This window comes from Drosophila tropicalis, unplaced genomic scaffold (assembly GCF_018151085.1).
Source record: "Drosophila tropicalis isolate 14030-0801.00 unplaced genomic scaffold, ASM1815108v1 contig_859, whole genome shotgun sequence".
In the NCBI taxonomy this organism is placed as follows: domain Eukaryota; kingdom Metazoa; phylum Arthropoda; class Insecta; order Diptera; family Drosophilidae; genus Drosophila; species Drosophila tropicalis.
Window position 1 is genome coordinate 12,867,831 of NW_027173353.1, and position 13,424 is coordinate 12,881,254.

General features: G+C 36.3%; 1 protein-coding gene across 12 annotated transcripts; it reads left to right on the top strand.

The window, feature by feature from the left end:
* Positions 1–92: 92 nt before the first annotated feature.
* On the top strand, positions 93–13,139 carry CaMKII (Calcium/calmodulin-dependent protein kinase II). 12 transcript variants are annotated; one of them, XM_068298054.1, is made up of 16 exons: positions 96–272; positions 3,012–3,247; positions 3,314–3,408; positions 3,919–3,978; positions 4,077–4,131; positions 4,637–4,962; positions 5,141–5,235; positions 5,299–5,421; positions 5,495–5,621; positions 5,678–5,770; positions 7,438–7,494; positions 9,122–9,187; positions 10,560–10,638; positions 10,703–10,797; positions 10,857–10,971; positions 11,044–13,139. In XM_068298054.1, exons 2-16 carry the CDS (start codon positions 3,183–3,185, stop codon positions 11,186–11,188), a joined length of 1,596 nt encoding a protein of 531 aa, XP_068154155.1. In that variant the 5' UTR covers positions 96–272; positions 3,012–3,182; the 3' UTR covers positions 11,189–13,139. The 12 variants fall into 12 exon arrangements, 11 of the variants coding, with proteins under 11 accessions (XP_068154164.1, XP_068154155.1, XP_068154159.1 ...); XM_068298058.1 differs by having other exon boundaries at positions 7,441–7,494; XM_068298059.1 differs by having other exon boundaries at positions 7,441–7,494; positions 10,563–10,638.
* The last annotated feature ends 285 nt before the right edge of the window (positions 13,140–13,424 follow it).

Genomic DNA, 13,424 nt, shown 5'->3' on the forward strand with positions numbered 1-13,424 from the left:
GCGCATGCTCCTGGCATTCTGCCCTATTCTGGTGAGTTTAGTGTATATGTGGACTTGTGCTTTTGCTTTAAAAGAAAGATTGCTCGTCATCAGTATAGAATTCGATTTTCAAGCCATCGGACGTTATGTTTTGAAGTTCTGTAACTCATTAGCGCGTCGGCTGTCGACTTTTCCTGTTCGTTTCCCGTTACACTCATCTGCATCTGCATTAACATCAATAGATATATATATATCCAAATATATATATATGTACACTACTTCGTACATACAAAGTACGTACCCATATCGGTTTCGAAACAATATATTTACCGCATTGGCATTGACAAAAAATCGGTTTCGGACTGTCTAACGGTGTACGGTTTGTGGATCTTTTCGTCCTTGTCCTTCACACACTTACATAAATACATACATACATATGTCCAAATTAATTCATTATTGAAATGTAATGCATTTGCAAATATATATGTACATATGTATGTATGTATATATTTTACGATACTGGTTCGGGCTAGACACAGATTCAAAAATATACACACATGTATACTTATGTAGATATATGCGAATGAATTCATTTGTATGCGTGTGTGTATGCGTGCATAAAACATATTTTAAAAATGTATCCTAATATAAAAAAGATATGAAAAATAATTTTCAAATTAAGTTTCATAGACTTAATGTCAACTTGTTAGCGCAAAGGCCGTTAAAAAAGTGTTCTGACATACACTTAATTTGCCTTTTCGGATATTTGTGATTTTGTTCATATATTTGTGTATTTTGTACATACATACATATGTATAAATATAATATACATGTATGCATATATCGGTTATAAAGATACATACATACATTAGATATATGTGCATACATACATATGTACATATATGTATATACATATATATACAGACCAGGCAGAATGTGTGTGCTTTTATATATAGACCTATTTCAAAAGATTTGCAGGGTTGCTACACAAAATATCGACATCGTGACACGTATGTTGGAAGTCACATTATACACAATAATAATACAACAATGGACAATATACAAATTTATGTATTTCAGCGAATGATCTATGGATATACATACATACATATGTACATAAGTATTCACATACATATTGTACGGATAACTTTATAAATGCATGTTTTTGTACATATGTATGTACATATCTTTATGTACATATGTATGTGTATAAATGTACATATATACATACATACATATGTATGTATGTATGTACAAGTATTTAATAACCGTTTGTCCTGCTAATCCGTCCGCCATAGTATTATTTTAGTATATAGTATGGATGTACATATGTACATTAATAAATGTGTAGGTACATAGGTGTTACTTGGCGATTGGAAAAACCGTGGAAAATTCATGCGCATAAATGAAAGTTGGAACTAAGAGAGTTAAGAAATGACATGTGCGCACTTACACACACACACAGACGCATCAGAGCTCGTGCCAGTATATTTGCCAACAGAGCGAAACTGATTAAAAGGTGTACACACACAACATTTTCAAATAAGAAGAATTGCAACAAGTTTGCATAGAATTCCAAAGTGCTTTTGCCGTCCAACTCAATCTCGATTTGTTCGTACATACTATGTACATACTTATGTAGGTACCTACGTATGAGTCGCCGCCAGCATCAAGGAAAGAAAGGACACTCAGATCTCTAAAAGGTGGGGCGCAATCTCAAGAAAAGCTCGCCCTAACCATAAAGCCTGCAAAGGATACACATATACACCACAAATACTCGTCAGCAGATACACGCTTTTGCCGATGTGTGGAAGCTCAACTCGCCTGATTCTGCAGCAATATTCAGTTTGTAATCAACATTACTAGAAGACACCTGTCGCGTTCCGCCTTAAGTTAAACATTTTTATAGGGTTCTAGATTTCACAAGTGAAAGTCCTTGTTATCAAAATGTAATATTCCTAATTGCTTCGAATCAATTTTGGGTTTTCATATTACATTTCTACGTTTTCCCGATCTCAAATAAATACAAGCAGTATTTTAGGACGAGGTGTTGTGTTGGTGCTTGTGCCTGTGCCTGTGCTGTATGTGTATGTACTTTTGTGGTTGAGGAAAATCGATTTTCATTTCAATAGTATAAACGCGTGGGAAACTAGCGAGTAAGAGAGATAGGAAAAGTAATGCGTTTCAGAAGGTAGCTTTCGTAAAATACATACGAATATTTTTCAAAATATGTATTTGCACACTACAAAACGAAAATTTGGCAAAAGTGAAAAAATTTTAAAATTTAAAACCGTGCCCTTATATTTTTACATGTGGCCTATTTATCTGCGCAGCTGGGAAACCCAGTTTCGTTACGATGGGGTACATCCACACACATATGTACATATGTACATACATACATGCGTACATACAAACATATATACTTATATGTGTTAAAAAGTATTAAATCTTGGATTTACGCCCCTTTGTTTATATATTACTTTAAAATCGTTGGTGTATTTTTGAAGTAACGTTCATCCTTGATCTTTCCAATTGTCTATGTACATATATATGTACATATGTATGTACATATATATTTTTGTTGTGAAGTAAAATATGTATGTACATATGTATCTCAAAATGTTTAAATATTTATTTAAGAATTCGCACTAAATCGGATAATTACTCGAATGAAGTCGTTAAGTTAAAGAAAAACAGGATGGGAGTGAAATTTTAATTTTAAACATTTTAAAAATTAAGAAAAGGTGCTAAATTTATACTAGTCAAGCCACCTTAAAAAAAGGAAAGTCTTGCTTAAAGTCTAAACCGACAGTTACTAAAAGCATTAGACCATATTGTGGTTGAAGCACCTGCTAGGTCTAAAATGATATTCGATGTACGTAGATCAATCGAATAGTTAGGCCCACGCGTCATCGGCATCGGTATCGCTGTAGTCGCCCCCGCCGACATTGCGAATTGGGAATTTAAGCATAAACCAGGATATTTTGCAGTTCTCGTAAATTTTTCTAAATATACACCCCTTCCCTTTTTAGATCGGACACGTAAGCTCGGATTTGCCGCCAATTAAAATCAGTCGTAAGAAGGAAAGAGCATAGGAGCAAACACAGAAGAACAGGCTCATACGTAGACTCTATTAAAGACAACTACCACAACATTGCTGGAATTTTACTGCCGTCATAGATTTTCTCAAGTGCGCCATCGCGATGGCTGCTCCAGCAGCCTGTACGCGTTTTTCGGACAATTACGACATCAAGGAAGAGCTGGGAAAGTACGTTGAGCAGCACATTAATTATATGCACATATGAAAATAAAATGCACTCCTTTCTTTTCGCAGAGGAGCGTTCTCTATTGTGAAAAGATGTGTCCAGAAGTCTACGGGATTCGAGTTTGCAGCTAAGATCATAAATACGAAGAAATTAACAGCAAGAGGTTAGTGCCTATTATAGCCAAATAGCTTAAGCTAGATATAGTAATAACTTAATATAACATGTTCATTTAAACTTGTATACACACATAGTCTAGGCTCTCAAAATAATTCTCTGTTATACGAAAATGAGTTTAATTACGGATTTGTTAGTTAACCTAGTAAGTGACTAGTTGATGAAAAACAGAAACGTGCGTCTTAATTAGATCGAACTGTTGGTTAAGTATTGATTAGAATCACCATCTAAAAAAGCTCTAAAATAAGATTTATCCAATTAAACCTACGTTATTATGATATTCTTGTTTTAGAATGGTAACCAAAACTTATTTTATTGCGTAAAATATTTGAAGATGGTTACTGTTTTTTAAGGTTTGTTGTTTCAAAAAGGATTTTGGTATTTCTAGTTTTCTAGGATATATCCGCTGTATATAGAGATATAAGAATACATGTACACATACATTTATAGATATAAATGCCCGCTAGTTAATACAAACTTATTATTTGTTTTTATAAAGACTTTCAAAAGTTGGAGCGGGAAGCCCGGATTTGCAGAAAACTTCATCATCCTAATATCGGTACGTTAGAAAACTCACCATTTCTTAATGCTTTTTTTTTTGTTTTATTTTGTTTGTTGCTAAACAGTGTTAATGATGCTCTTTCATGACTCTTTCAGTACGTTTGCATGACAGCATTCAGGAGGAGAATTATCACTATCTTGTGTTTGATCTGTAAGTAACCAAGCCCAAGCCCAAGCACACCTGCAAGCTTCGAAATATTTGTAACTGACAACCAATAATCGAAAAACCAAGCCTGTGATGTACATAGATACGTATTTTCGATTCCGTTATTGTTGACGATTTTGTCTATGAGCTGTGTTAAAGTTCATATATTGCAATGACTTGACGATTGTTTATTGAGATTCATACTTCATCCTTTCCCCTCCGAGTCCGAGATAGTTAGTTATAAGATAGATGTATGCTAACCCCCAAAATGTGCACCCTAGATATGAACTAAATATGTATATAAAATAGCTACAGTAATTCTTTTAGCTCTGTTCGGTTCTGTTGTGTTCCACTGTTAAACGTTATACACCCCGAATTGAATTGTGCAACTTATCCATTTGCAAGTAAATTAACAAGCCTGTAACCGAAATCCAAACAGACACATAAAGAATTAACCATTCCAACAAAATTCAAAAAAAAAAAACCAAACTGTCCTAACATACATTTGCAGTGTAACTGGCGGTGAACTTTTCGAAGATATTGTTGCACGTGAATTTTATTCAGAAGCTGATGCATCACATTGTATTCAACAAATATTGGAATCGGTCAATCACTGCCACCAAAACGGTGTGGTGCATCGAGATCTGAAGCCAGAGAATTTACTGTTAGCTAGTAAGGCAAAGGGTGCAGCTGTGAAACTCGCTGACTTTGGTCTAGCCATTGAAGTGCAAGGCGACCATCAAGCCTGGTTCGGATTCGCCGGCACTCCTGGCTATCTGTCGCCGGAGGTATTGAAGAAGGAGCCCTACGGCAAGTCGGTAGATATATGGGCATGCGGTAAGCATACGAATTTTTGACGCAACATCTAAAAATACTTGAACAGTGGAAAATAAAATAAGATTCAAAGCTAATACACTAACTCTTACTTTTATACATGTATGTATGTACGATCTCTCCTGCACTCAACACGCCATCCCATCATGGAAAAATTAAATAAACAAATATGCATACACAGGCGTTATTCTCTATATATTGTTGGTTGGCTATCCGCCATTCTGGGATGAGGATCAGCACCGATTGTACTCACAGATCAAGGCTGGAGCCTATGACGTAAAAAAGAATTACAATTTCTTAGTCAGTTTTCTGTTTAATACTTCAATTCATTTATTTCAGTATCCTTCACCAGAATGGGATACGGTAACGCCAGAGGCGAAAAACCTGATTAACCAAATGCTTACAGTGAACCCGAATAAACGAATAACTGCTGCAGAGGCCCTTAAGCATCCATGGATTTGTGTAAGTACAAACCTTTCGCGAATATCTTTGAGATAATCTCTTTATTTTTCCAATATTCGTATCCTTTACACAGCAAAGGGAACGCGTTGCTTCTGTTGTCCATCGCCAAGAGACCGTGGACTGCCTCAAGAAGTTCAATGCACGTCGTAAGCTTAAAGGTGCAATTCTTACAACCATGTTGGCAACTAGAAACTTCTCAAGTAAGAAAAGAAACACATGACCTGTCCATCAGTTTTCACTCATATGCAATCAACAGGCAGAAGCATGATTACCAAGAAAGGCGATGGATCTCAAGTTAAGGAATCGACCGATTCGTCCAGCACCACCCTCGAAGACGACGACGTCAAGGGTAAATATTTGAACCTTCTAGTATTCCAATGAGTCAATCTTATTATAAAACTAAAACTAGAAAGTTGAAATGGTTTCGACTTTCATTTTGATTAAAAAGTAATGAATGAGAGTTGTTTACCTTAGCTTAGTTTAGTTTGTTAGGTAGCCACACCATTTGTAGGCGAATGATTGCTAGTATTGCTATTATACATACATACGGCATACGACAATTCCAGGATTCAATTTATCGACACTTGTGTTGATATGTCACACACACACACACACACAGACCCACACACACACACAAAGACACATACAACTAAAAAGACAACTGTAGAAAAGTTGATCAATTAAAACAATTATAATTCTGAACCAACATATACATACATTTTGTGCAGATCGAAAGTTTTGCCAAGACAAACGAACAATCGTTATTGTCATTCGCAATCTTGTTTTTCAACCTTATCGTTTCAGCAGCACAAGTTACCTATTCCCTTAGAGGAGCCGCACGTATTTCATTTTGCTCTTCAATGTCGTTTATTAGCTTTGATTATGATGTCGTACATATTTTGTATGCCTGTGTGTATTTGCTTTTGCGTTGACTTTGACTCTCTTAATTTTGCACCATTCAACACAATAACTCGACCCCATCTAGCCACATAAACAAATATTACCAGCCACCGCTCATTGTCTTCAGTCACCCAGTTGGGGGATGGCAGTTCACAAGTCCGACTTACTCCGCTATCCCGCTGAAAGCGGGTTAACTCCCCAAACTATAGGGTTTCGGAATTTTGAAAAATTTCAAATAAATATATGTAGTATTTGAATGTTTTATTTAACCTAATCTAATACCCGGAGTGTTACAAACAAGAACAAATTTAACCTACATTCACGATCAAACATCCAATGTTTAAAATGCACATGTCCGCGTTTCATTATGTTTTTAGCACCATTTAACACTTTATAGATATGTGAATGACAGACTACAAAAATTTATTTATATTTAAATCGGTTCGTTTCGTTATGTGTAAACCGGTGTGACTTAAGTTCGATCGAATCATAAACAGAATTTAATAGTTAGACTACGCTTAAGATGCACAGTGGACAAGTGGGAAAGTTACCATTTTATATATATATTATAAACTATTGAAATTACTAAATGTTTCTGCATACACTTGGAACCCAGTTTATTTGTATAACTAGAAGCCCTGTGTTGAATAATTCTTGAGTGCTAAGCTTAACAGACAGCCCATAGCGATATCTAGCGAGATATCCAACAATTTTTATCCCTCATCGAATGATGGGGGACTTCGCTGATGAGAACAAATGACTCTTGCTCCTGAGTTAGTCAGAATATCGGAAGTGCCTTTGACAACAAGATGAAAACCTTGTAGAGTACTGTTATCAATTTGGGTTAAATAAACTTATCAACGTTTTCAAAAACCCTTGATCCACTGTGCAACATAGAGCAAGTTGTTTAGCATAGTTTTAACATTAGTTCTGCTTTGATTCGATCCGCACTCAATCCAATGGCAATCTAAATGCCTGTCTAATTTTCGTCAAAAACGAATATTTTGGGTTGTTCGAGGCACAAGGACTCACATAGAATAGAAACGGCGATACATGATATTGGAACCAATACAGCTACATTTTCAAATATGAAATTTGTTTTACTTTTTTTCCTAGAAGATAAAAAAGGAATCGTTGATCGCAGCACCACAGTCATATCAAAAGATCCTGAAGGTAAATGTTACATGCACTTTTTTTTCTGTTTGACATTCTCATCCTCATCCTCATGGTGTCCACATTCAATGCATATCGCATATCTCTAAGCTTAAGTAGCTTGCATTTATTTGGCAGGCACTCGCCAGCATGTCCTGCCAAGTTGGATCCAGTATTTACTTAGAGTTGAAACTGCCAGTGGGTTCTCCAAAATCGACAAATCGAAACTGTTCCTTTAAGATCGGTTCGAGCTCATCGCTTTGGTTTTTATTTCAGCGGTGGAGTTGCTGAATTTGGATTAATTTCGATGCATTACTAATTTAAATCCAAATCACAAACAGTTCATTCGGTGTCGGCCCATGTTGCTCAATCCCCACCATATCCCCAGCTAAAGGACATGCTGGCATCTGCCAAGTATCTGAACTACTCGATTGGGATGTACTTCAAATATTTGCACTTTACTCCAATGGGAATCAGGGAAAGATACTTCGACTGGATGCGGAAGTTCAACCCTCTACGCTCGCTTCTTCATGCTTGCCACATCAATAACAATTTGCGTTTTCGCGCCATGATCCTGGCTTATCGATGTCTGTCCCCATCGCATTGTACATCGCAGACGGGGAATGAAACCAATCCGATAACTAACAATGGGGCCATTCTCCAGCCTTGCCGATAACTTTGTTGTACATCGCCCAGCATCAAAAGCGGGTTCTTATTGCGGTTTCGTTCCCTGATTGCCAGACATGTGTAAATTGTACTAATCGCGCAAATCATTCAAACACTAGGTGGGCATCCCCACATCCACAGCCATGAAGATCTGATGGGCTCGCCCTACGTGTCTGCGTCAACCAATAGCAGCAACTTGCCAAGCCTAAGTCCAAGTCCTAGCCCAAACACAAACTCAAGCAAATGCAAAAGCACTCTAAGCAGCCAACTTTGCCCACGCCAACGCCTCAGAGGTGAGTATGCGCATCAACTTCAAATCGGAGAGATACCTTTATACCTTGGCCAACTGGACAAAAGCACAGAGGCCTCTGTGCCGCCCCAGTGCCCTATCCCAGCCATTTTGTTTCTTTCATTTTCTCTCTGACCTCTTGCAGATCGCATGCTAAATTTTTGGTGCTTGGGCAAAAAAGGAACTCTCTAGTGCTTAGCGGTTGCGGCTCGACTGTATGTAACGTTATCGAACTTGAATTTCTTCAACTCAACTGTACTTACATATTAAACTTTTGTTGACCAAACCCTCCATAATCCAAGTAAAGCGCTTGGCGCACTTCCACTATTGTCGTTGTTGTCCTTCTTCCTGGATCTTGTCACCGCGCAGCCGTCGTATAATATTGTGTACTTTCGAATTCAATCAAGAATTTTGACCTTTTGCACTTACATATGTACATACATCTGGCTAGTTGAGCGATCTCTGTGATTGCTAGGATCGTCATATAAATACATAGAGCATTATCATCTGAAGCCGCATCCATTCACATTGTATTGGTATTCCCAATCAAAGCACTAAAAACAAAACCAATAACAAATATCCACCTTCCTCAATTTATTTATTGAATTTTTTTGTTTTCAAATACAATGCATACGACTATTGTGTGATCGGTATTTAATTGATATCGGTAATACAAACGTGTATGCGTTCTAGAAATAAGGATTGTGTGTCCTGCAAAGACTTGCCAGCAAATATCAGGAAACTCGCAATGCTCTTCAGGTATGTATGAATGCTTGAGTTCAATCCCATTTCCATCACCATCACCATCGCTTTCTACATTTCGGTGTCTACACGCCCCAACTCACACATACGCACACACACGCACACTACATTGTACATGTACATATGTAACACTTTAAATCTCGCACATGCATTAGTAAAAAATTTGCATTAGAGCTTTAAAGGTGACTCTTTCTATAAATGTTGCATGAAAATTATAATATTTTGAAATTTTAGCTGAATGTGAATTATCATTTTGCTGCCCAAGTCACAAAAAGTCACCCCAGTGTCTTAGTTCCTGTGGTCAACCCGTTCGCTATTTCTATTCTGGTAGCGCATGGGTCCTTTTCCTTTTCTACCCACATATCATTCAGTATTAATGTTGTCTTCAATCAAGTTTTACTAGCCATTTTCTGGGTTTTCTGACCGCTTCCTGACTGGAACTTGAAGAAATATGTAGCAACAAACCGAGTTCCAAATGTTTAAATGGAACACTTTTTTTCTTTTTGCAGTTTAAGTCTTAATAATTAATATTTTCGGGAAATTTTGCAAACCGACTACTAAACTATAATGTTAATGCATGAGATTTTTATCATCCGATACATACTTACTACAAGCATGCCTCATCGTATACGTTGCGAGCTCCATGAAATAATTTTTTTTTTTTTTTTTTGGTTTTTTCAATGATTGTTAAGATTTTGATTATGATTATGATTACATGTTTTATATGGGAACATAGGAAGCAAATGTGGCATAATAGGAATCCACAAGCGATGGTTTAATGGCTCGTTTACGATTTATGAACGCTAGCCATAAGGTCTCGAAATCTTTTGAAGTATTAAGCAGTTAAGCATTGTTCGAGATGTGGCAACCTGTTGGTTTCTAATCCTTTACAGCTCTCACCATCATCTTGCATAACTATTAATTAGAGCGTTTGTAGTTAGAATTTGAGTTTATGTATTTAGAACAAGACGCTTTTAAATGATTTGGATTTGTCATGTATGTATGTACCTATGTATATTCGTGTATCAACCAGTAGAGATACATTTATACATGTGTACTTAGTCTATACATATACACAAGAACACACATACACATACATGCATACATTGTAATTGTTATGTTGTGCTGTTGCCGTTGCCATATCTTTTGGCGCGGGCGATCGGTTAGATCGTTCAAATGTAGCTCCATTTCATTTGTGGATGTAATATCTATATCTGTGCAAAATGGCTATGGCTAAGACTACCTACTATTTAGTGTTATTATATATCGTACTGCTATCATCGTTTCAACAACTCCATCCGAATTCATTGCGCGATCCCGACTAATTACGAATTACCTTAAACCCATACTACTATACCAATATACAAAGCAGCCAGACGACAGGAAATCATCAAGATCACAGAGCAGCTAATCGAAGCAATCAATAGCGGCGACTTTGACGGCTACACGTGAGTTGGTGTCCATCCAATCGACTGTGCACATGAATCACCTCGAAGTTTTTGTTCGTTTCAGTAAAATATGTGATCCACATCTGACTGCCTTTGAACCGGAAGCATTGGGTAATCTAGTCGAAGGAATTGATTTCCACAAATTCTACTTTGAAAACGGTAAGTGGGCGCATGGACTTACAAATTAAAATAATATATATGTATCTCTGTGCTTTCAGTGCTTGGTAAGAACTGCAAAGCCATCAATACAACAATATTGAATCCCCATGTGCACTTATTGGGAGAAGAGGCAGCCTGCATTGCCTATGTTCGGCTTACGCAGTACATTGACAAGTAAGCTTTCAAGTTTCAGTGGCAGTCTCCATCCAATTACGGCCTCTCTCTCTCCTTCCATTTTTTCCTCAGGCAAGGGCATGCGCACACCCATCAGTCAGAGGAGACACGCGTGTGGCACAAGCGTGATAACAAATGGCAGAATGTCCATTTTCATCGTAGTGCGTCGGGCAAGATCAGTGGAGCCACGACCTTTGATTTTATACCACAGAAATAGGCGATGCTAATCGTCAGCAATGAGCATGGGCACTCGAAATACAGTCCATGTTAGATGCAACTCAACTCTTTCAGATGGCAGCCGGCAATGACGTTGACGTTCTGCAAAGAGCAAAATGTAATACTTAGTATAATGCGAAAGCAACGCGTGTTTTTGTTTCTCCATTTGTATTTAATATGTCTACTTACACGAACTTCTGCATTGATATGAATATGGATATGTATGTATGTAATGATTATGTGTTTGAATGTGAAATACTTTTGAAACTGGTCCTGATCCTTATCCTGAATATTGTGTGTAAAGTGTAAATCGGAACAGTTAAAGCCATAGCTTCAGTCCGAATATATATATATATATATATACAATTGTGTTATAAAATATGCGACTAGCAGGCGTTAAAAGCGATACCAAAATTTAAATGTGCTAGCCCTAGTTAATAGGTAATATGATCTGAATGAGAAGTTTTTTCTATTTCCTTTTTCACGGCACTAAAAAAGCTTTGTATGGGCAGAGTAGCTAGATCGTCCATGATGTGAAGAGATGTGTACACATACATAATTAATAGCTTATCTATGCGAATGGCGGTCGAGTGTGAATAGTGCAAAAATGAATCGAAGTAGCAAACCTAGACATACATACACATACACATACACATACACATACACATACACATACACATACACATACACATACACATACACACATTCAAGGCATTAGATAATTACTAAATAGCATTTACAAATTTAACAATGCAAAACCAAAAACAGAAGCAACTAAAATGCAACAGCAAAAGTAAGAGCGTATTGAAACAAAAAACCAAAGAAAAACCAAATTAGCTAATTGTTATAAAAATTTAGAAGATTGGAAGGGTGAAACGATGAGTGTCGTTTGACTGTTAGCAGCTAGACATCGCGGGCGAATATTTTGCTTCGCTTCCTACTGCAAACATATCTGTTTGTATGTACATACGTACGTATTTATCTGCATCCGCAAACAGATTCAAGGATGTTGCCAATGCCGGTGCAGACGACACAAAACAGTTGAATAGAAATTTTATTATGTATTACTATTATTATTATTTCTTCGAATTTTATATAACAAAAAAAAAAAAAAAAGAGAAAACAAAAACAAAAGAAAACAAAAAAACAAATTTACAATACATACTACTTAAAGAGCAACGCATCATGATCACTATAATGAAAATGAAACCCAAAACATAATAATAATTACAAATAATTATAATATTGTACTGCAATTCGCATTAATTTTCCTATTCCGATATTCAGAAGCAAGTGTTTTAGGTTAAGGTTTCCCTTTAACTGTATGCATGTGTGCGACTGGCGGATTTAGGATTTTACTATCCCCCATAGATCCCCTAATACGACATGCATATCTTGTAATTCTGTATTTGCATCTGTATCTGTATCCGTTTTTGTATCCTTGTCCAAGTCCAATTATTCAACATTATTATCACTGACTATCCGGACTGAGGATCGTTCGAGAGTGCATTTTCAATTGAACAAACCAAACAATGTTATTATGAACCATTTTCTAGAATTTAAATGTCTTCTTAAATAATATTTGAAATATATATATGATAAATATATATAAATATATAAAAAAACAAAACAAAACAATTACAAATACAAATAAGTTCAACTCTACAAATTAACCGCCGAGTCTAACCTCCTGGCGAACTCAAAAAATTTTACGGACACCACAAAGCATCGAGCCTATTTTGAAAAGGCGACGACTTTAAGGTCATGGAACGGTTGCCTAAACAAATTACTTGCTGTAGTTGATGTCCTCAATATTTAAATACAAAAATTTAACGCAACTAATACAAATACAAATATAACGGTAATAACTTTAAATATTAATTATTCCACATTTATGATTTATGAAATATAAATAAATACTTAATAAAAATTATTACAAATACAAACTCGAATTTTTAAGAATGGAATATTCGCTTAGTTTTTACTTTACCATAGCTGGAAACATTCAAGTGAGTCGAAGTCTTTTGTCATTTGTAACCACAAGAATATTATGTGTGTTAGTTTGTACATTTTTATACCATACATCCAAAGGGTGAAGTGCTGTATTAAAGTTCGACCCTTTTTAGTAAATATATTCTTGAGCAGCATCAATAGCCAAATCTAGCTAATCGTGTGCGATCGTCCTTTAATACGAGCTTTGAACTAATTGAACAAGTTGTGGATCCAACAAATCTCAG